General features: G+C 37.8%; 2 protein-coding genes across 2 annotated transcripts in view; both read right to left on the bottom strand.

The window, feature by feature from the left end:
* The window catches only part of npr2 (natriuretic peptide receptor 2), an 82496-nt gene extending 71282 nt beyond the window's left edge, over positions 1-11214 (bottom strand). The window contains exon 1 of the mRNA XM_084745354.1: positions 10195-11214. Within this exon, the coding sequence (XP_084601480.1) occupies positions 10195-10891 (697 nt within the window). The 5' untranslated portion in view covers positions 10892-11214. The remainder of the gene's footprint in view (positions 1-10194) is intronic.
* A 5729-nt stretch (positions 11215-16943) lies between these two features.
* Positions 16944-24069, bottom strand: alad (aminolevulinate dehydratase). The gene is made up of 11 exons (XM_084746437.1): positions 23903-24069; positions 23651-23701; positions 23014-23110; positions 21992-22127; positions 21804-21887; positions 20551-20639; positions 19712-19767; positions 19529-19616; positions 19352-19438; positions 19078-19207; positions 16944-17499 (listed from the first exon to the last, which is right to left on the bottom strand). The coding sequence occupies exons 1-11, from the start codon at positions 24019-24021 to the stop codon at positions 17441-17443; spliced, it is 996 nt and encodes a 331-aa protein (XP_084602563.1). The 5' UTR covers positions 24022-24069; the 3' UTR covers positions 16944-17440.
* Positions 24070-25306: the final 1237 nt, after the last annotated feature.

A 25306-nucleotide genomic window follows, 5' to 3' on the forward strand; every position in this document is an offset into this window, starting at 1 on the left:
GGAAACTACTTCCTGAAGAATGAATGCCAGACCTGCAATGGCATATTAGGGCCATTCTAGGTTAAAGGAAATAAAGAAGAAACTAAATATTGTGGAGACAGGGGAGGGGGGGATAATAATCTGAGAAAACTTGGAATATTAAAAATTCAAATATTCTCTTAAGATTATAAAGTAATATTTGCAAGAACAAATAGTGCATTTGTCAAAAGACCACATTTCTTCGCTTTGCAAGGTTGGATCAACGTCAAATCACATCCACAATGCAGAGTTTATTTTTAGAAAAACACTGCATTGTGGATACTCTTGTGTACCATAAAGGGAAAAATACAACTTGCATTTCACTGTGCAACCATATATTGTAGAATGACGAAAACATGAACCTTGAACCTTAAATGTATTCCACTTTTACCTAGACAATAAAGAATACGTTTTTCTGAGGGGCTGACAGAGCTCTTATAATCCTTATGATTGTATCTTGTACATGGTTGGATTTTTTTCAGTAACAGCCATTGTTCATATTCTGTAATTACCTCAGTTTTAATTGTTAGTGTTAGTCTTCCATTCCCATGTAAAATTCAGATTACCTACCAATATACAAGGGATTCACAGCATTATTATCCTCCAGTACAAATCACAGTTTTTGAAAATCTTTTTTGTTCTGTTTTATGCCAGCTGCTGATTTCTCACTGCTCTTAACCAGCTGGTAAGAGCTACAGTTCAGCAACTGCTAGGCTAAAAACAAGGCTTACCTCATCTGCATGACACAACTTGGCCTTTGTGGTGGCTTAAAAAGTGACATCCATAGAAAGGTTTGATCTCATCTTAAACCACAGAGTCTGCAGAAGCCCTGCACAACTGATCAAAATTTTATCAAAATCGTAATATGGCTTCCTGCAAGTTTCGAATCACAGGAGGGGCAATATTTGTCAAAGACAAAATCTGTGTCAAAAAACTTTTAAATGAATGAATGTCACAAGGCAGACATGTCCCGTCCCATAAATCTGATTTTACACACTTAAAAAAACATAATTTATCATTTATCATTATCATTATCATGTCATAAAGAATAATGTTGAAAAATTATCATTACCTCTAATATCACAAATCATATCACAGAATCAGTCAAAATAGTCACAATTAGATATTTATTCACAATCTTTCAGCCCTAGTCCACAGTTTAATTCTATGCCTGATATATTATGATCCACCTGTAATGTTCTAAATAAATAGCAAAATGTTTTAAATGACAACATGTTAATTGAGAAGTTTGGACTTATCGTCCCATTTATTGTTTTTCTTATTATGTTTATACAGTTAGGTAAACCCAGGATGCACGGTTACAAAACTATTACACTATTCTATGCATCTTAAAGAAAACTTTATGAAAATAAGATTTGAAGACTTGTAAAGACAGCTGGTACAGGTTAAGATTTTTTGTAGCTAATGTACAGGCAAAACTATATTCCAAACTATCTGCACCAATGGACAAAATTGTATTCCTCACATTTTAACATTCATTATCATAATTTAAGCAATTTAAATTCTTAATTACACTGTGTTTGGTTTGGTTTGTAAATTGGGACATTTCACTGTTGATGGCTTCCTAGATAATCACAAGCAAGTACACAAACAGAAAGCCAGCCAATTACTGCACTCAATGTGTTACTGTCGCCTTCTCAAATGGATTATGCTGGCTGTTCTAACACGACTCTGTGTCTTTTTCAGAGAAGATTATCCCCCAGTTCTTTGTTTTTCATGCTCTAATCTGTCTGGGGGGCTTTTACCACTCTGTTGCAAAATACATGACTTACAGCTTTGCCTCTGCAGCATTGCCGTGCATAGATCTTTGCAAAACTGAATCCGTGAAAGCAACATGTAGTTCATCTAACCCTCCACTGTTGTTACATCCTGGGAGTGTTTTCACGGGAAACAGGATTTCTGTAATTACACAGAGGCACTGCCTGAGCTGCATTGTGAAGAGACGCTCTTCATCACTCGCTGGGAGATACAAACCACTGGCATATGTACTTGAAGAAAAAAAAAAAGAAAACGCAACAAAGCCTGATGTATTCTTCCACTCATACAGCTGAAATTTTCCCTCTTGTGTGCCATTAATGGACTGAAAAGCATCAAGGCGAGAGTGACACTGGGCAATGTGATGGGAGCTGGAATATATTCACAGTGTTCAGAGCACTGCTTTCATCTCACACTGCGCCAGAGCTGGAGGAGGGACTGCACACCTGTGCTTAACGGGTCAGAAAGCCACACAGACAGTTTTAGTTTTATCTGTCCACAGTTTAGATATCCATGGACTGGAACTTCACTCACCATGTTCACAGCACTGAAAAGTTACATTTAAAAGAAAGTCAACAGTAATTAAAACTGTTGACAGTGGGGTGCAGAAAAAAAGGTTTGGGGGAAGTACTTCACTCCAACATGGTTTCACTCCCAGCTCAAATACGGCAGCTAACCCTCACCATATGCTTCAAACTATGAAAGTGTAGGTAGTCCTTTAGCACCAGTTCTGCCTGTGCCAGACTCCATGTTTAAATATAACTAAAAAATTACACTTTAGACTTTCAAAATAAATGCACAAAAACCTACTTGGTTATGTTTAGGAAAAGATCACAAAATAAGTTATCGTACGTAACGTATTTAACATGACATATGTACTTTACGTTACATGATTCATTGCATGAATTATATAGCCCACCTACACAAACCCCAGTGACATATTAAAAAGAAGTCATCACTGACTTTTGGGTTCACACAGAGCTTGAACCCCGGTCTCCTCGGTGACAGTCCTGTGTTTGTTTGACCCAATCCTCCACCCCACCTCCTCCATATGCAGACTTTCTCGCTCTTTATACTACGTCCCCTGAATTTGACGGCACATCAAAAGAGAAGCACCTCCAGAAACGTCTTTAGAGGGGTACCTACAGTGTCATGGTTGAAGCACGGGGCCTGAACAAGCTGCTGTATTTCACGTGATGGGAGTGAAAATGCCAGGATGAGCTGTTCTTTCCAAGGAAGAGTCCTGCATTTATGTTGTAAATAAGAAATTCATAGCAGTAAAATGTTCTCAAGTGTGAAGAATGTCTCTGTCAGAGTGTTATGAATATCTTTCAAACTTAAGATAATAACGGAATAGATTTTCATACTTTTAGATCAGCTGAAAGGTTACACACTCCTCTACAGGATGAAAAAAGTGTCTAAAATAACTTAAATGCACTGTTGCATCAACTTCAACAATGTCTGTCTGAAGTGTTCACATTTTGGACATTTTGAAATTTTTTATGGCTGGATGAACTGGTTGAAAGAGTTGTTGAAAGGTGTAAAGTCCAAATTTATAGTCATTTGTAAGTAACATTTCATATATATGAATCCCCAGATTGTTTTCTTGCTGAGCTAAAAGGGAGAAACAGAATGAATGAATTTTAGTATTGTCCAGTTAGCCTAACACAGCCTCACCAGAGCTGATTCAGAGGTCTGGAACCTCCACAACACACAGCCACAAACCTGTAGTGTGTTCTGTTTGAAAGGCAAAGTCAGAATTTCAGTTTCCACTTGGAAATTTAAACTACAACGCCCCTGAAGTCGGATTTCCGACTCAGAAAGTTGGAAAAACTCACTAAGCCTGACGTTAAAATCCAAGATGGCCGTTCCATGCATCAACAGTATGTGAAAACTGTAATGATATAGTATTAATTAGCACTTCTGTCTTTGTCTAATTAAATCAGTTACACAGTACTGTCTAACTTCTATGTTTCTATGTTTCTTCTGACTAAAGGACTGTGTGTGAGCGAAAGAGCAAGCACAACAGTGGTTAGCGTGGAGTTGTCAATCTTGGTTTTCCAAATTGTAGTACAGGAATGTGGTCAACTCAGGGGGCAATGTCATTCCCAGCTCCGCCTTCCAAGAAATGCAGCCTTACAGTATGTTATAACGTCGGACCTCCCTTAGCTGATATACTTTACTGGTACACATTCCTTTTGAAATTTGCAATTAATGAATTCACCAAAAAACAAGCTGGAAGCTGGAACTGCTGATGGTCTTGAGAGTCTGTGTGTTTGCTGATATCCAATGTAAAATGAGATCTACAAAGTACAGTAAGGAGTAAAAGGAATGCAGTGGAGTACTATGTTCCACATAATGGAAAACACTCAAGAAAGGTATGAGTTCTTAAACCTTGAGTCAGTGCACAGGGTTGCATCCTGCATCTGCATTTTCCAGGTATTGAAAGGAGGAATTTCGAGAATTAGAGGTGGTGCTGGTGGGAGGGGTGCTTCACTCTGCAACAGCACGCAATTACTTGGTTATCTGTCAAAACTCTAATGATGTGTGGCTTTACATTAAAAGCCTTGGTTTTCCTTTCTCACCTTGGCTCAGCCTCTTGCCGTCTGAACCCAGTCTGCACTCAGGTGACATTACAAAGCCGATAGCCCGGAGGTTATCTGCTTGGATAAAAGTGAGCTGAATGCCGAGCCAGGACAAGCCCTGACAAAACCATTAGCTTCCCTGACCTCCAGCTCTCTGCGGCAGCGCCATAATTCATTTGGGGAGTGGGGGGGCAGGGTGTTGTTTGGCGGTTTGCACCTTTCACCTCTTTCCATGGCTGCTGCACCACCCTTTAATTACCTTTACACCGTGTTTATTCCATTATTTGTTGATGCCGTTACTGTAACAACAGATTAAGAGGTTTAAAACTGTTTGTTTCACAGTGCCAGGAAGTGTAATACTCCAAGATTTACTGGTTGGAAGAATACTTCGCTCTGAGATGTTGAGCTGGTTCCAAAAATTATTCCCTACGAACGTTCCCGGGAGTATAGGGATATAAATATTTTGCAACACACCCATGCATAGCTGCATATCAGGATCAGATGCATCCCTGATTATTAATTCAAACACAAGCGTTCCAATTGGAGAACAACAGATTGGCATAATTGTGAGTCAGTTATGTAACAAACAAGCACAGTTGGGAAGCCCTCTGAAACATTTCATGGAGAAATATTCTACCTTTTTTTTCCAAGTATTTTCTTTATTACCAGTCCCTTTGCAGAATCAGTCCAATTTTTCATCTTAAATGTGATAGATATAGCTGTTAGAATATATAAACTTTGGATGTTGTGATGACGTAACGCAGTGACTTTCGAGCAGCATCTGAACATGTAGAGGAGCCAACAGGTTCTCCAAACTAAAGGACAAAACAAGTCATTTGGAAGCGATTCATACAAGTGTTTTCTGACCTGATGCACCCATTTGCTTGTCAGTGCCTTCCAAAACTGTCATAAATTACTTCAACAAACACAATAAAACATTACAATGTGATCCAAATATGGTTAAAATTTAGTTTGGTTTGGGCACAAGACTGATGCTCATGTTTTTTTCTTGAGAATACAGTCTTAGAGGAACATGTAATATATCTAACTTCTCTGATAGCACGATCCAGAACTGAAGATAGGAGGAACATTATTAATAACCAAATTATAAACCATTTGTAAATAATTTATGAGGCTAGTCTTATTTTAAAGTAGTGAGGCAGGGGACTGATTTTCATGCATTTTCCATTGCTGTATTTCTTCTTTCACTTAAGAATACTTTCCATTGCTGCAAACAAAGTTGTGATCCAACATTTAGGAATATGGATAAGAATTTCTAGTAAGACACTCTTTATATAGAGGTTTAACTTGCAACTAATGGGTTTATTAGTGGTTAAAAACAATCACTGATAACTGTCAAATATATCAGTTATAGATAATTAATAAGAATAACTTATTGTTTGCCAGGTGGTGGAAAATCTCTTTGACTAAAAAGAATATAAAACCAGAAATAAACAATGTCATGTCTCATGTCTGTGCAGCACTGACAGAGCTTGAGTAGGAATGAGATTAGCCTAGCCTAGCATTAAGACTGGAAACATGGGGAAACAGCTAGTGTGGTTCTCTCCAAAGATATACAGAGAAACAGAGAATAGAGTTGCCATAATATCAGAATTTTAAACTAGGACGTAATACTTGTTTAAAAAGAACAAAAAAAACACACACAATACTCAGAGAGGCAGCAACTAATGATTATTCTCGTAGTTGGTTAATCAGTCAATTATTTTCTTGATTAACTGCTTAATAATTATTTGTTTTAAAACGTAAGAAAATGGTCAAAAATATTGATAAATGTTTCCCACTGCCTAAAGTGATGTCCTGAACTGTCTTGTTACTCACAACCCAGATATTCAGTTTACTGTCATAGAGACTTAAAAACTTATTCACATTTAAGAAGCAGAGCTCAGGGAATTTTGACTTTTATTCTTAAAAATTACTCAAAATGATTAATCAGTTACAAAAATAGTTGGCAATTAATTCTTTAATTGATTAATCAATTAATGAATTAATTGTTGCAGCTCTAATACTCAATATCTCAGATAACCCATAAATGTCAGAAAGGACAATAAAGACTAAACTGACCAGAGATCTTGAATGAAGACTTACTAACACATTGTTTCTTGTTTGCATTATCTGTACATGAACAGAATGTAAAATGATTATAGTTTTACATGCTGGAAGTATCTCTTGTTGTGACTGCAGTTTTGGTTTTGATCTTTGCAGGTATGATTGTAACAAAACTGGCAACCTCACTGTCTCACTCTAAACTTGTCAAATATGGCAGCTTGGTACAGCAGTTTTGCATAGGCAGGGCTCTGCAGTACAATTAACAATGATAAATATGCAACATCTAGATAAAATTCGAAAATTAAGGTACAAAAACTACTTGGTTAGGTTTAGGTTAAGTGTATGAAATCATCATGGTTTGGGTTCAGTAAGTACATTACTTAGATAAGCTCACGTATTTAACTTAGCTTAATGTATATAACTTACGTAATGTCTTAAAAAGAAGTCAGCTGTGACTTTTGGTTTCACACAGGTCAGGTGTTAATATTAATAACTATAATATTACTGAGTGAAATGATAAGTCAAAGGGTTTTTTTCCACAACCTGGAAACACACAAGTTGTTCCAGTTAGTGGGTTATGAATAATAAAGCATCTGTAAATTCATTATTTACCATTAATAAAGCCACTGGTTACAGTTTAGAAACATATGTCATTCTGCACACTTTGCCTCTGTAGTTTTTATAAATAATGCACTTCAGCTCTGTTGATCTCTGTCTCTTCTCATACACAAACACATGTGCAGCTGTGCACATCCACAAGCCACAATCCAGACTCTCAGTCACACAATTAACTTTTCACAACAGCAGTAATCATTAAGTCAGCCTCACAATGTTTCCAGTTAATTAAACTTAAGGCGAGAACAGTGACGAGTGATTTAACAGCCGCTATGCTGTGTGATTTACGCTTCAGCCAAAGAAAAAAATAACAGCTCTTATTTTGATTTGTAAAGCAAATGACTGTTTTGAAACTTTATGAATATTTCTAAATTAATTTCTTTCCCTCCTTTTATTACCCTTTATGCAGCTTGAAGGGTGGAAAATCTTATTCCACACTGCTGACAGCATCATATATATTCTGTATCATCTTGTTCCAGCTCCTCATCATAGCTATATGTTGTTTCCACTGAGTGAAATATTCAAACTCCATGTTTTTTATAGCTGCATCATTCCATCAAACAGAAATATTTTATTCTCTTTTGCATCATTTTACGCAAATTTCCCCAAAACTCAGGCTGATATGTTTGGTATCTTTGGAATCGTTGGCATCCCCACTAATATTTAAAAAGTAAACTTTTAAATTTGAATAACGTTTGGCTTCACAGCATGAGTGTGTACTGACTAAACTCCTTTTGGAGTTTCATTACAAGTGAATGAACAGCAGGAGCAATAATGCATGAAGTGAACCACACACTCAAGTGACGTTGTGGCTGAGAGGGCACCCATTTGATCTTAACCTCTGCCTCTCTCTGTCTCTGTCTTTAAAAAACTCAGGTGGTGGTCCTCCACAGGCAATAAACCAGCAGCAGCAGCAGCAGACTGCCCACAGCCTAAACATTCCTGTGTAATAACTCCGGAATAAACAGGCTTTCCCCGGCACCTATTCCAGTCCACCTCTGTTTATACCTGCTGGGGGAAAAACTTCACTGTGACCTCATTATATAAAAGAGGAATCTCCCATTTCAGCAGGTTGTAAGACACCTCAGATAAATGCTCCAAATTACATAGACACATATATTTTCAAATATTTTTCCTTCTTTGTAGCCTAAGGCACAGGTCGACTGATTGACTCTTTTTTTCCCCTCAAAGAAGAGATAGAAATCTGCCTGCAGGCGACCAGACAGTTGTACTAAATTGTTTCCCATGCAGATCATCCAGTTAGAGGGAACTTCCTTCTCCTTCCACTGACTTTATCTTTATAGTAGCCAGCTGCCGATCTGCTCTATTTCCAGATAATGCCGTGTCAGGGGAGACCAGGGCAATTGTAACAGGGCAAAACTGTAACACACTGAATTCACCAATCAGAAACAAACTAGGGTGATGATGCTTGACATGCTCAGTAGGATTTTCTCTCTGCCCATGGAACAGGAGTAGGTCATTTCACATCGGCAAAAGTTTTCAACAAAAAATGATTTTGAGGTATGGAAGTTACTTTTTGGATGGACAGTATTTTTCATCTGCTGTCTTAAGTTTAGATTATTGCAAATTTAAATTTACATTAATTTTATCTTTAGGTTATTACATAAAAATTAACATGAACAAACTCTGCTAACATAAGTGTTGCTAGCTGCAACAAGTAGCCGATTAATCAATTAGTTATCAACTATGATATTAATTGCCAACTAAACTGATAACTGATCTTTTGAGTCATATTTTAATTCAAAAATTGTCTAAATTGTCTGATTTCAGCTTCTCAAATGTGAATATTTTCTGCTTTCTTCTCTGATAGTATAAACCAAATAACTTTAGGCTGTGAACAAAATAAGACATTTGAGGATATTTAGAATTTGGGAACCACTGATCAACTTCTGACATTTTATGGACCAAACAACTAATCGATTAATCAAAAAAGTACTTCACAGGTTAATCAATAATGAAAATAATTGCTAGTTGCAGCCCGACTTGCAAGCATGTGCAAGATTTTATTTTTTTCTGCCACATCTGGGGCCACTGTTACCCCAAGCCACATGGCTTAATGTAACCACCTTGTTTGTCTGTGTTGATATACTTTTCTGTTAGAACATGAACATATTTCACTAAGAGTTCATGTACATTTACTTTTAACTCAATTAAAATCTAGTTACCATTAGAACAGTTGGCGTTGAATGCATACAAAGCCTGACATCTAAAAGATATTGAACCATATACAAAAAAAAAAAAAAATCTGAGGTAAAATTATTACATGCTACAGCAGTAATGTGATTGCTTTGTGGTGGGTTACTTTAAGGTTGTCAAAAGTATTGATACTTCAATTCTTTTTCCATTATACTTTTTTCGTCGTACAATATAGAGTAAATTATAAAAACAAATGTTCTGCCTGAAACTGTAGCAAAACCAGTGCTCAGTGACTTTTACAGATGGGTATTATTAACATATTAATGATAATGATACCCCAATATTTATCAAAACCGGCAATTTCTGCAGGTTGTCAATAAACTTTCCTATTTTGTGTTCCTAGGGCTTCTTCTTTTTTGTCATGGTGTCAAAAGAGTTACTGAGTATCTTTTTTTCTAGTTTTGCATTTGTATTGGAACAGCTCTACTTACAGTGACTTATTTTTTCAGTGTTACAATCACCCTCAACCACTGTGACAACTCCAGCCACCAAGGCATAATTGTAACACTCTGACTTCTTGCATTAAAGTTAACATTACAGTCCTTGTTAGTGAAAATACATCATTTGTATTATTAATTAGTGCACATTTAAATGTTTTTATATCAAATGTTGACGGGTGAATTTCAAGCAATCTGTGAGCTATTAAAGAAAATGTGAAAAAAAAAAAGGAAAAAAGTTACAGTTGCCCCCAGTCTCCCCTACTTAAAAGAAGAAAGTAGCTCATGCAGCAGGAAACGAAAAAATAAATGTTTTTAAAATGTTGATCAAAATCACTAACAGTTGTTTCTGATGTGATTTTTTTATTTAAACGCCACAGGCCTAAATTTCCGCATTTAAGAATCACAGTGTTTCATGAGCTAAAAATTCCCAGGATTAAAAACTTTAAATCCCACTTTCCCCTTCAGTATTAACTTACTTCTCCCGCGTTCCTTCATGAAAGTGATCAGATCCTTGTAGTACTTGTAGTCGTCCTCATACGGCTGCGCCTCCACCGTGATGTTCATCTCCTCCTTCAGGTTGAGGTAGATCCCCTCTGACAGAAAGTAGTGCGGTCGGTCGTCCTGCCGCAGGTCGTGGAAGATCACCACGGCCCGGGACGTCCAGTTGAAGTGCGTGTGCAGCACGTTGGCGAAGTCGCCCAGCTTGGTAGTGGACGGCCCGCTGCGCACGATGGTCCGGTACTCCTCCCGCTTGTCGAAGCCGTACGCGGGTCCTCCAGCAGTGATCAGCGGGAGCTTCCAGTGGGACGCGAAACGCCCCACGGAGGCGAGCGGGTATACGCACCCGGGTCCGAAGAACGCGTCCGGACGGATGTAAAGCTTTGCGTCCACGGCCACCACCTGCGCTCTGCTCTCTGCGCAGGAGCCCGCGGCGGGGTCCTCGGTGCTGTAGTTGAGGATGTTGATGTAGCGGCCGAGCAGCAGTCCGTGCTTACCGTGCAGGTCTTCGTGCGCCATGAGGATGGCCGGGAAGACGCGCGGCAGAGCCCACGGGTACTTGTGGTGGTTGTCCGGGAGCATCACGGCCACGGTGATGTTCCCTCTGCACCCAGGGAGGAGGCAGCAGGACAGAGCCGCCAGCAGGCAGCATCCCAGCGCGCCTCTGCATCCCATGTCGCGTCCCAGCCGCGTGGAAGTCCCGCAGATGAAAGTTGGGCCACGGAGAGCGCAGCGCACCGTTTGGAGAGGAGACACGGCCGGCTGAGGCACCCTGACACCAAAACATAAGTATCCGTCTTCCTCTCGTTCTGGCTCCCTCTCTCTCAAAAGTCAAACAAAGTCGGTAAAGGCGTCATCCCGTCGTGCCAGCCCGGCTGTGCCATGCGTCCCCGCTGCGTAAAATCCACGTTAAATGAACTCCACGTACTTCCCACAGCGAGTTTTCCAGCGCAGCGTGCTCCTCACACTGATAGTCTGTCGGAGAGTGATAACATCCATCCAGATGACTGCAACTTAAATCAGAGCAGCCCTCTGCTCGGCCCCCACACGTCACACACTGCAAGAAAAGTCCGCTGTCATTAATCAGCTGACCACTGGCTTTAAGGGGATTAATTATTACAGAAATAACACAAAAGTTTACAGTAAAGTGATTTCGGTGATTTCATATTTCAAAAGTTTTCTTACAAAGGGAGGGATGTAATTTATTCTACTTCCTCAAAGACTGACGCAGATCCTGCCTAATGTCTGTGCCTCCAAAAACACTTAACAAATGAAACTGCATATGGCACAAGGTAAGGGGATCATGTGTGGACAAGTTATTTATGTCTGAATAAAAAAATCTGGCTGTGAAGCAAAGTGCGACCGACTCAATTACGTGTTAAAACATGACACATGTCTATTTTTTGCAGCGCATTAATCAATCTCTCAAAACGGGCGAGTGTCGCCTCCTGCTGGACAGTTCGTAAACTACAGTGTAGGTCCGCAACAGTCTCTAGTGCTGAATTAGCCATTGTGTTGTATGGGACCACGCACGTGCTTCTGTAAATGTGTTTAAGTGTCACCAGTAAGTAAAGTGTTGGATTTCATACAGTTTTCACAGACTATTTAAAAGTCAGCTTCTATTGTACAGTAAGTAAGTGGCTGCCTGTTAATTGTGCTGTATATTGATTGATTGATTGATTTGATAGGCTTGGCAGCACATCGATCAAAGTCGCTGAACAGCTCCTCCTGCTGGCCTTGTCTTGGAGTATAGCTCAAGGGTATAATGTAGTTGGATTCACAATCATGTTTATTGCCAATTAAGTTTTTACATACGAGGAATTTGTCTCGGTGATTTTGGTGCATAACAATGAATATAGCAAGTAGAAAAACTGAACTAAAAATAAAGACCGAGTACTACATGTCAAGAAGCACAAGCAGAAAATAGAAAACTGACAATAAAATATGGATAAATATTATAATTATACAAAATATGTACAGTGTTGTTTTTTATTATTTTGTGCTTTGATTTGATTTTTTAACAAGCTAATTTATTTTTTGTGGAAAAAAAATAAACATTTTTTTTTTCATCATAGAGTACAACTGTATATTTACATGTATCGAAATGCGTTTGGAATGGATTTTCAGCGTCTAATTCCTGGAGAAATTCAATCTTCTCGATGGCTGAAAGGTTTCCGACCGGTTTCACCATGAGTTTGGCCCATAAATGGTGGCCCCCGTTACTGTGTTTAGTTTTATGCCTCTATAGAATGTTACTATACAGAAAAGTCAATAAAAAAAGAAAAGAAAAAAGAAAGAAAAGGCTATAGTATCAACCAGTTACAAGGTAACAGGGTACTGTAATTCCACTACTTTGGACGGTAGCTACACAGTAACAAATCACTTTTTCAAATTAATATCGTTGTTAAAATTTCTAAAATTGAAATGGCCTTGTTACTCATTATTTTTGTCTTACCTGAAAATAGTGGCCAACTGCAGAAGACAGCAGACACTGCATAAGGTTTTGTCACAGCAGCCATTTTGACATGAACTAGCAGGATAAACGCAGGTGTTACTAATGATACTAATGAAGGTTCAGAGTGTTTCTATTGTGCATGTTGGCTCACTGAAATTGTCTCTGCTACACTAAATGAAACGGTACGGGTCCTTAATTAGCGTCAGTAGTAACACCTGCGCCCGCCCTGCTATTTAATATTAATATGGCTGCAGTGAGAAGGACATCACCTGGCCATACGGTGACGCAAGACAGCAAACTTATATGTAAACTTGCTTTTTATCGAAGTATAATCTAAACTGTTCATCATTTAATTAATTAACTACTATAACAGAGCCCATATGTCCACCATGGTCCTCTTCTAACAAATCCTGTTACTTGAATGCAACGACAGTGCAGGAACACTAGTCGTTACTGCCCTCTGGTGATCGGGGGCTTTAATAATTCCTATCAGTGATAATGGTTACAATGAGAGATAAAAATCTGACAGTTGTCACTAAAACAATACAGTTATGTATGCATTAATAAGAGTAGAAGAAGACATTTAAAAGTAATGCAAAAAAATTTTGCTGCTGCATCCTGCACAACCAATCTATGTATCTCTGTGCAATTATACATTTTTATGAGGCAATATCCTTTATCTATTCTGTTGATTGATGATTCTACACACCATGTGTGTATCACAACATCTGTGCAATTATCCTGTGCATTTATCTACATATATCTGTATATTTGTATAAGAGAAACATGTATAGATTGTATATTATCTATAGCTTGTGTTTATATATTTATTTAACACTTATTTTTTAATTTTTTTATCCTATTTTTTATTGGTATTCTATTTATCACTCACTCCTTCTTTGATCCTTGAAATGCTTATCTTAAAATTTACTTTCCTCAGTAACTAATTACTTATATGCAGCAACTGATAAAGTGATTCAACATTCGACAGAAGTAACTAGTAATTGTAACTAATATCTAAATTTAAAGCTATTACAAGGAACTTAAATATCTTGTTGATTTTGAAGCCCTCTGTGGACAGAAGTGGTAGTGTTCCACTGTTATAACTACAAAATACAACGTCAAAATAAAAGTATCTAAATAGAAATCTCCCCCTGCTTCTTTTAAACTGTCCAGTGTACTACTCACTGTAACTTTGCCTGGGAAAATGTAAATATAAGGTCCATGATTATTCAAAATTACTTTAATTAATATATGGAAACAAAACAGGCCATGCAGTAGGCAGGATCTTGTGCAATCATATTGTGTCATTTTACTTGAAATTCAGCTCTGCCTTTAGATTGTAAGAACTTGAGAGTTCATTTAAGTTCAACAAGAGGGATAGAAGGTTTCATTGTTCCTTTTTCCTACTACTTCAAACGAGTTAAAGCTCATGTTCATTTGTCTCTTGACTCGGAGTTGCAGGATTATTTGTGTTTCATTTTGTCTCTTGCCTTAAAAAACTGTGTTAATTGATTTGTCATATAACTGTACCACTGTGTTGTTGGTCAAAGTACATACCAACAGACTCAAAGGACACAATTTTCTTCTGTTTAATCACAGTTTGGTTCAAGTGGAATAGCAGGTGCAGTTGTAAGCTTCATTGCTTACATGCAGTCATGATCAGACTACTGTAGCATTAGTAATATATCCAGATATATGACTTTATTAAACAATAAATGGAAACAACTGAGCTGAAGCATTGCAGCCATCCTTGTTGTAAAAAGGATGTGAAAGGATGCTTGAGAAGAGATGTGAAATTAAGGACACAACCTGCGGTATTCAGTGACATGAAGCCAATTAAAAAAGCACCATGTGCCCGGGCGTTGCTGATTGCTGCTTAGCTACACTTTTTTCTTCTTCTGTTTTTCTGTCTGGCTGTAATCGCTTTTAGCCCACACAGAAGCTCCTTCAATAAGACTTTAATGGCTCATCATTTTAAAGCTTTTCAAGAGCAACTCAGGTGTCAGCAGTCAAGGGCTTCACACTGCAAAAACATCCACCTTCTAGTGCATTTAGTTTAGAAACGAGTCATTTTACTGTCATCAACACAGACATGTTCCAGAGCAGTGAAGAGATCATCTCTCTGCAGCATGCAGAGAAAAACAAATCCATCAAATTAAATAAATAAATAAACAACAACAAATCTTAAATTTCACTTGTTGCTGTGGAAACAATATTTTAATTTATTATTTTTTAAAGAGCTTCAGCTCTATGCCCATTAAAAAAAAAGCAAATTGCACGTTTAGTGCACTGAAACAGACTTTTTTATATGCACTCTGGGTATATTTAAATGCCAATTATGAATATACCTTAATATATATAATATTTTTTTAATATACTCTAGATATCCACCATAGCTGGAAGAGTAATTTGAGTAAAGAGTACTCATATTTCCAGTTATATTTGCAGCAGTACACCAGTATCACAGTATATTGTTGTATGTAAAATTCACAGTTATCATACCTGGAACATTTGCTTGTCTACAGTATTGAATTCTACCATATTAGCAGCACTTAAAAACTATATTTCAAGTTTATATCAAGTTTCATGTCTGACATAATATTTTGTGAAATTTTAATTGTTTGTTCAACCAAAAAAATCTTTGTCTGCAGTCTTTTAAGGGTCATTATAACATATATTTTCTGAGGGTTAATGTCAGGGGTGGAAGTGACTAATTAGAGTAGGTTTTCAAGTCTGTACTGTTACCCGTACATAAGTATGCATTACACTACATAATCTATTTAGTTATTTTTAAAATCATACTTGAGCACTGAGTACAATTTGAATTAATATCCAAACCTTTCATCATTAGCCAACCAGGTGATGTGATCACAAACAGGCCAATGAAAAAGACATGCAAACAAAAAACAACAGTTTTGGAGTAAGGGTGTTAATGATTAATCACTAATCAATTAATTGCTGTTAAGAATTTAACCAATTAAATTTGTATTCATGGATATTTAATCAATAGATATGGCGGAAATTTGCAGCAAGCCATTTGTTGAATAAGGAAAATTAACCTTTGACTTAAAATTAGTAAAAAAAATTACAAAAAGACAGACAAATACTGAAAATGAGAGGAAAAAACATGCTTTGTATCTAATAAGTTATCAATGATTAATCAGTCGTTAGCATTTTCAATTACTGGTGAAGGAAAACACAAAATTTGCAACCCTCATTTGGAGAGGTGACGGTCACATCAGTGGTTAAAAGTAACTAATACTCTGAGTAGATTTGATACAAATATTTTGTATTTATACCTAAGTACATTTCCAACACCAGTACTTTTACTTGCAAATAAGTACTTGTACTTAAGCACAGATTTTCAGAACTATTCCCACCACTGCTTATTGTACCGTGAAACTCCTATACCATTGCAACCCTAGATATTAAGTGTGAGAATAGGAGTATTAAAATACAAGAAATTATAACATAATAATGTGTCAGAATATTTCAATTTGTACTTCTTACCTGTTATTACTAGTCTAATTATGCTATTAAACACATATGGCCAAAGTAGCACGCTTTAAAGCTACTACATGGAGTTGTTAACTGGTTATGAAACAGTCTTATTTAAATACTGATCCCTCTATATGACCAGGATAAGACAATAAAAGCCTTCCACCAGAAGACCGGTGATTTCTATACAGGCATTCTTCATGCTTCCTACAGGGTTTCTCGGTGAAATCAGATGAAACAAGTCCATGTTTACGTTTTCCCAGGTAAAGTTACAGTTACAGTTTTCTAGTTATTATGGTGGAGACACTACCACATCTGTCCACAGGGGGCTCCAAATTAACAATATGTAAGTTCCTTGTAGTACCTTTACATTATAGTCAATTTGTAAGGCTGAATATTTTCTGATATTTTTTTTGTGTGTCACCTAAGTTATCCAACAATATGAACAATAAAAGATCTAAATCTAATAAGAGATTCACTTTCCATTTCACATTATAGTTTGAATTTAATATAATCAACCCAGGACATCCATAGCAGCAAGGATTTTTAACATTTACATACATAGAACTGATCCCTCTATTAACGTATTAACGTATTAACGTCCATTTAACTCCCTTGAAATGAGATTCAGGCCGTTTTAACTGTGATGTGATGACAGATGCTTAAAGGTTTTTAATGGAGCGTTATGATATTTGTGTACAGGTAGAGGTCCTTAGAGGGTCATTACTCCACATGCATCAACTTTAAATAACACACACACATCGACATTGCTCTGGATGAATTATTTTATTTCCTGTAGTCAATAAGAGTCTTAGGAGATGACAGTGCTCAATCTGAGGCAGCAGCCACATATATAGCCAACATTTGGGTGTGTGCCATAACTCATACAAATATACATTCCATAATCACATTAGTTAGACTGACTTTATATAATGATAATCCCAACAACACACAGGAAACATTTCCTGCTAAAAAACACCGTCTAGATTGTCAACTTTTACATTCTCAGTGTTCAGCTCCATATTAGCCCTTAAAAAAAGCTTCAACAGAAATATCTTGGTCACAGGACTCACTTTAAAAGTGATTAATGCTGTAAATCAACCTGATACACAGACAAACATGCGCGTTCTGCTATTTGAATTGTTATTTCAAAGCTGAACACAAAAAGTAAAATAAGGTCTAAAAATACTTTATACTTTTAAAGGGGTCTGTCTGTTGCTCCGTCTGTAGGTCCGTCTCTATGTCCTTTGGCCTTAGATGTTGCTTCATTACTCTTTCAGCCAGCTGAGCAGCTGAGGTGTGTAATAAGTGATGATGATGTCAGCACCTGCATCACAGAGCGTGGAAAAACTGTTAGCATCAAGTCAAAGGGACAACTCGAGCTGAACTGATATGGATTTATTGTGATATAAACTTACAAACAACATACATGAAAATTTGGGAACAAAACTGTCATTGCACTCTGATATACATAAATACTAGTGTACTTGTGGCAGTCCCAAAGATTTTAGTCCTGGTTGAAAAACAAAAAAGACCTGTAGTTACTGGTGGTAACAGCAAATGTGGTTTAATATTGCAGGTCAGAGAATTCTATTGTCGCTTTAATAGACGTCATATTTTTTCCATCATTATGTGAGCAGCTGTGATCTGATTTTACAGTGAAAGGAGTTGGTTACCTCCCTGAGAAGAGGAGGTGTGCAGCCTGTCGCCTGCAGCTCTTCATCTAACAGCTTACTGTGGCTGCTCCTCCTTGTTTTATCTATATTTCAAACTGATCTGTCAACAAATGCCCATTGTCTTGTTTTGTAGACACATTTTTGATGGACAGCCGTGATAAGAGTTCACTGACAAATATATTGCATTTCCTGTGACTACTTCATAATATAAGTCAACCTACAGCTGAAGCTGCAGCAGCAGGAAATATTCATTTTGCATTAGCAGAAAACTTGGACACTATTGGCTGTTGTCTGACAATGATTTTGCATTCTGCATTCATATGTAGATATCCTGTCATAGAGATTACATTAGCAATAATTTTTCTGGGAATGTTGCTAAAGATATCCAGGTTGTAACACTGCAAAGACATAATAATGCAACACTTTCATCAGTGGGCCATAGGCTCAATTACTATTTTGTTACCTCATTCAAGGATATATAGTGACTTAACAGACATTTATTTCAATGAAAGTCATTGAGAATGCCACTTTAATGCATTCACAGACAAATACTTTAAATTATTTTTGAGGAAACAGACAGGGCAGGGGCCCCCTACACATATCTTTCATTGGATATATTCTGGTCTTCCCTTGTTTGTGGTTACCTGTAGTTGCGAAGTCAGCAGCAGTTGAAATATGGTTACTGTTAGCTGCATTAGCCTCAGCCTCTGCATTTTCGCTAGTGGTTTCTGAGGTGGAGGGTATGTCAGAGCCTCTTGGCTGTGAAGATTCAAAAGATCTATTGTGGCTCACAGATCCATAGGTCTATAATTCACTGCTATGGATAGGTGCAGCATTTATTCAGTAGGTTAGTGAACTAATAATGACTGAAGACTCATGGCCTATGATATAAGATCGCTTCCTGAGCAGATTTCATAATCAGCAGATGGATTTATTAGTAGTTTAGCTTTTCAAATCATGCTAAACTCATATCTGCCATCATAAAATTCTATGGTTGATTTGTATTCTTCAACACCACAAACAAACTGCACCAGAGTCCACTTGGAACCAGCCTTAGACCAGTTGTTTGGGTTTAATCAGCTTTCACATCAGCTGAAACCAATCAGACTAAACGGACAAATACAGCAGGGTCCTTTTCAACTTGACCAAACAGATTAGGTGTGAGAGCTACCTTGGTGAGAGTCAGTTTTTGTTTAGGTCATCTGAACCCCCCCCCCTCCAATCCTCACCTGCCCTGCGAAATGCGGTCATGGCCTCCATCACAGCAGCCCGCAGGTCAAAGGCTCCAGCCTGCGCTCCGTGCCACATCATGGCAAACTCCCCGGACACGTTGTACACCGCCAGAGGATGACTGGGGAACTAAAGAGATAAAAAGACAGAATGATATTTCAAAATAACATGTGGAAAAATATGCATGTGAAATTCTCCTCAAAGGAGCATGTTTACCAAAACACACTGCTGCAGCATTGTTCTTCATTGACCTTAACTGACTTAGTTACAGACCTTGTCCTTGACTTCTCTCACGATGTCCAGATAGGGCAGACCTGGTTTCACCATCAGCATATCAGCTCCTTCTCTCACGTCCCGCTCCTGCAGCACAGAACAATGAACTGTGAGACCTCCTGCAGCTGCTTCAACGAAACACCCGTAACCTAAATGCACTCACACAAATCGACTCACCACAGCTCGCACGGCGAGTCCTCTCGCTCCAGGAGGCAGCTGGTAACAGCGTCTGTCCCCAAACGCTGGTTTAGACTGTGCAGCATCTCTGTATACAAACACAACAGGGAGCTTGAGTGTATTCTCACTTCACAGAGCTGTTTCACTCATCTGTTAACACCTCCTCCTGGAGCGCTTACTCACCTAAAAGGACCATAATAACAAGAGGCAAACTTGGCGCTGTAGCTCAGAACTGAAACCTGGAGAAAGAGAGGAAAGAGAAAAAAAATCCTTAGAAACTTCTTTTTAAAAACATCTTATTGCATTTACATCCTTTGCAATATAATATATCTTTCTTACTGTCAATAAATCTCATGAAAAGACAAAAAAACAACAATGAATACCCGCACATTTTATTCCTTTGTGCGACATATCTTAATTGTTTTCATGAACCACACTGTTTTACAGGGTGACCAGCTCCTTAATCATCTTGAATGCATACACTGTAATTTATTTCAACACAACTCCACATACACCATCCTTCTGCTGTCAACAGCCACTGCATGTCATCCTCTCTCTCTACCCCCTTTCCTGTTATATCTTCAGCTGCTGTTCCTATTAAATTAAGGCAGAGATGCCCAAAGAAATAAGGTCACTAAATCACCAAATGTGTATTAATCCACCACTGAAAATAGTCCCCAACAAAAGCATGATTCACCATTTGTTTTTGGAACATTTAGTAAACTACAACCAGCTGTTTTAGGAAATTACTGAGGCTTTTAGAAAATGAAACTGCATAATACTGGCTGGATTTAAAGATCTACATCTTCAGTAGGAACCACTGAGCTTGGAGCTGACTGCCACCAACAGGGTAGAGAAGCCAGACAGAACTGAAAGAACACATTGTTGGGTCTTTCATGGCTGGTTAACTTTAAAAAGATAAAATAAAGTGAGCTTTTGTAAGCTGTTGATAACTTGAGGTATGCGTGACTTTATAATTTGTCGTCCCTTTCTTCGAGCTGCTGAGATTTTCAGTCCTTTACCTTGTTTCCCAAACCATTGGATATCAGGGCTTGTTTTATGGCTCGGACTCTTCCATCCATCATGTCAGAGGGAGCGATGATGTGACAGCCTGCATAACAACATGTGACCAAAAATTAACTTTGAAAAAGGTTTGTCAAGTTTATAATCCTACAAAACATACCAGCACACATGGTTTAATGAAAATATGTGATGATAAAGGCTCAATAAACAAGTATTTTTAAGAAACAGTGCATCTCTAACTTTAATAGATCAAAAATCTAAAAGAGAGGTTCAAAGAATGTTAATCACCACAACTTGTCAACAGTCTAGATGGGTCTCTTTTGACCAGGACTACAAGCCAGCAAGGACTGATGGGAGGTTGAAGAATTGTATTGTATTTGCAAACCAGGGCTTACCTTAATAAAATAAAATTTATGGAGAAATGTGATACCAATTTAAATGGCATATTTATTGACATGCATTAAAATAAGGACAGCTGGAAACTTGTTTCAAAATTATACTTAATATTCGATCCACTAAGAACAATTCAACAAATAAGGCAGGACTAAAATGGAAGAAAGAATCAGGACTTCGATACGTGTGATTTTGGAGGAAAACTGGTTGAATGTGCGTTCTGAACAGTCTACTTCCACCAGTTTTAGTCTTTGGAGTGAATTCTCTAGATATTTCATAAGCCTCAAGTTAAAATGTGTACAGACAGGTGAGATGGGAAGGGGTCCATGTTGGAGGAAATTTGGAGAACAGCTGGCTGATCATTTCCAGCCAATCAGTCCAGCTGCCAGGGGATAATATGAGCAATAAAGAACATTTTGGGGGACAGAATTTGCTGTTTTCCCTCTCTACAATCTGTTTGGGCAGTACTGCAGCTCATTCATAGGTGCAATACAAATATCTATCAAACATATCATTAGCAGCCAGCAAAAAAGATGCAACATAAAAATGTTTACAGACCAAACCTGCAACAGACTGACAAGATAGATATTATCACTGATGTTCAAAATATGGAGAGAATTACTTTTTTGAAAAATCTGTGGGTTAATAAAATCTTTCATTATTGGAAAAAACTGAATGTGTGTAATGTATTTCCATTTGTATAACGCCTGTATGAATGAAAAGGTGACAAACACTTCCACAACGTTTTGTTGTATTTCCAAGTTCATTTAAAGGAAAAGCTCACTGAGAAGAAGGAAGAGTCGCACTGCTTAATGCTTGCACTCCAAAAATAGAAGTAAGCTCTAAAAACAAGAATTACCTGCTTGAGCGTAGGCCAGCGCCACTTCTGCCAAGCGCAGGCAGCTGGCGTCATTGTTCAGAGTACCGTCATCGTTCAGGATACCTGCAAGAAAAATAGCAGAGAGAAATATTTGCATGTTATTTCTGTCCTTCAACTGCTGCTCTTCATGTGAAATGAGGGCAAAAGGTCGTGGGGGAACCACTGACCACAGTGTCCGTGGGATGTGTAGGGACACAAGCAGACGTCGCACGCCACCAGCAGCTCTGGGAACAGAGACCTGATCTTCTTCACTGCCAGTACGGCCGGCGTGTCGTCTGTGTCAGCACCTGAACCCCGGTCATCCTGACGAGAGAAAGACAAAGATCACTGTATGTTTGCGTGTAAAGAAACAGGTTTGCTGCCACTCAGAGCATCTGACTCCAAAACCATCTGCATCACTCTGCTGATACAACAGCCTCCACTCCTCTATATCTGTATGGATAATGATACCTATTAAAACAATACTTTTTTTCAATACCAATTTTAGAATATCCAATTTAAAGGCGTGCACCATTATCATTTAAACAATGGATAGACTTATATAAACATCCCTTTCAATCATCACTTATGACCCACTGAAAGTGCGTGGTGGTGTTTGTATCCGCAGAGACCCTGTCCTCTGCCTTTATTTCCTTATTTTCTCATTATTTTGCTGTGCTTGGGAGACACTTTCCCAACCCAAAATGTTGCTATTTGACATCTTTGGAAGAGACGCAACAATAAACTACTTTTACTGTGCATTTATGAACAGCTCAAACATATCCTACTGAATCTATCTTTAACAAAAGGAAAATTACACGACACATTATGGCACAAATCTTCAATTTCATTTTTTAGCTCCTTTTTGCACACTCAAGGCAGGTCCATAACATATAAATATAAAACTATTTTCCACAATTTGGTAAATTTGAAGTTGTTTCTTTCAGCTCTTTAGTTCTATGTTTCAGCACATTCTTTTCACTGAAAGCAGTTTTACAACATAAAACCTAAACCACAAGTTGAAGATTTACTCCGAAGGTATCAAAATTTGATATGGAGGCAAGTATTGAGTGTTAAGTCCACATACTTTTGGTAAAACAGCAAGCTGCATATTTGCCAAATTACCAGAGAAACTGACATATAAAAAGACTTGTTGATATATAGATATATGTGGTTAACGTGTCTTTTTCCACTCTTTGTTTTTACATACCTTTTCTACTTTTGCGGGGACACCGAAAATAAGTACACATTTTAAGCCATTCTCCACAAGTGGCCGCAACATGCCCTCCAGCTTGTTCACCCCATATCTATGGATAGGAATACATATAATATTAAAGCAACATTAAAACACAAAAAGGCCTTTCAAGAAAGGTGTGAAATTGCTGTGTACTTTATCTGAACAATCAAGTTTTATTTTTTTTAAAAAGTATATTACTGTAAATACTGTCACAAAGGGTACATTTCAAACAGGATCGTCAAGAAATGAGTGCAGTTGTGTGTTGAGAAATTTGCATTTTGGTTTTGTTGTGTGTGTCTAACGGATTCTCTTCTTATCTTGGTCCAGGTCCAGTGTTTGGCTCTGGGTCCACCCTGCTTCACTGCTTTTATCTGATGACAACACCCTCAGTGGGTTCACAGTGGCAGGGTGACACTCTGGTGTTCAGGTGATTTTTGTTTAAATGCACACTTTAATTCCCCCAGTCCACACAGTAGTGCACTGAGAAATTTGTTCTCCTTATGAGGAGAAATATGTTCTGTAAATTGCTCTTAAAACAGGTGCTCTGTTTGAACCTGACAGCTTGCAGTTATGGGATGGCTATGACAGAATTTGTTTCTATGGCTCTTACCTGGCCTGTCCTGGCAGGCTGCCAATCGGCTCCACTGCATCTGCACTGTCTCTGTAGGAGAGTGACAAAGAATGAGATCAATTCTCTTTAGACCTAATGCCAAAAATATTGTTTTGTACTCTACTTGTCATTGTGAAAACATGAATCCTGATCTCTGTGACATGAGTGAAACTTCTGTACATTTCTTTTACTTGCTCTTCCATGTGATTATAATTTGAACACATATGTAGTAAACACTGAATTTTCATTTACGTGATGAAGATGGGGTAGATGAGATTGTCAGGTCTTAAATCAGCGACGCAGGTCTGCCAGTATCGGAGCGTTGGGTGGAAATAGCCGCTGTGGAGGATGGACTCGGCTGGTGTCTGCATCTTGACCCTGGGACAGTGACACCATTTGTAACAAAACACAGAAAAATACAATCACTTTCACATTCTTGCGCTTCATCTCAGCTCAGTCACCGTTCAAACTGACCAAGCATGCGTGATGCTGCTTCTCTAAACAGCAGCTTGGCTCCGTCGCACTGCAGAGTCAACAGACTGCAGGTTTCCAAACTCTATTAAAAGAACCTTTTATCTTAATGGGCAATATTTTACCATTTTTCTCCATGCATGTGCATTTTCTGAGCACCTATGACACAGGGCAAGGATCATTGTGTTGAGTTGTGAATACATTTTTGTGGAGGACCATAAGGCTGAACATTAATTCAATATAGGGCTGAATAATTAATCAAAACTTTACTGAAATCAAAATATGGCCAACGGCAATTTCACACTGCAGGATGTGCAATATTTGTTAAAGGTAAAATGTGTGTCAAATTACCATTTTTTATTAAATATTGTGGTTTTGCAGAGATGTTAAGGAGAACATTTTTGTTTGGTACAGATCCCTACAAAAAAAAAAAAAAAGTCACACCATACCTATTTTGATATTTCTCAATTAAAATGAGAGTGATTATGTAAAATGTCTTATTCCTGTATTACAGCAAAGCATATCTGAATTGCAGTATTCTAATATTGCAACATTATTAGGTATTTTTCTAAATTGTTCAGCCCTAGTTCAATATTCAATATCCATAAACTGACTTGCGGTGTTATTATATGGTTTTATGGTGTTGTGATTTTACTCATTTCTGTTATGATTATCAACCTAATGATTATTTTATAAAAGTTTTTCTTAACACATCAAGAGTTTTATCTAATTATATTATGTGTTAAATTTAGTACATTTAACATCATAAACAATTTCTATATGCTAAGTAATGCACAACATCGTATCACTTGTACCATGCTGCGATATTGCAATGCTCAATTACACTATAATATAATTTCATTACAGTATGACCTCGGTTGTGAAGGAGAGCAACAGAAGCAAATACCGAACTGCAACTTTAAGATGACAAGCCATTTCTGCTCCATGGAAGAGTGAAATATGATTTGACATAGCTTGAAACACAATAAAATGACCACTGTGTTCGCCTTTTAAGAGGCGTATGTGTCTTTTTGGTATTTTCACTGCCAGTTTGCTCATGTGCTGTTTAACCAGGACATTTTGTCACTTTGTCACCTTGGCTGGGAAATACATACTAACTACGTAATGAACGGGAACAGTTGTGACCACAACCCGCAGTGGCTAATGTCATAAATGTGAGGTTAC

The sequence above is a fragment of the Lutjanus erythropterus genome, chromosome 20, assembly GCF_056507025.1.
Source record: "Lutjanus erythropterus isolate fLutEry1 chromosome 20, fLutEry1.hap2, whole genome shotgun sequence".
NCBI lineage: Eukaryota > Metazoa > Chordata > Actinopteri > Lutjaniformes > Lutjanidae > Lutjanus > Lutjanus erythropterus.

Excerpts from the sequence above, each read along its gene's own strand:
- alad (XM_084746437.1), bottom strand. The coding sequence starts at position 24,021 with ATGCAGACACCAGCCGAGTCCATCCTCCACAGCGGCTATTTCCACCCA. Across the intron at positions 23,111-23,650 it reads AGCCTGCCAGGACAGGCCAG|ATATGGGGTGAACAAGCTGG; the intron begins GTAAGAGCCATA and ends TCCTATCCATAG. Across the intron at positions 19,768-20,550 it reads CCAATGGTTTGGGAAACAAG|GTTTCAGTTCTGAGCTACAG; the intron begins GTAAAGGACTGA and ends CTCTTTCTCCAG.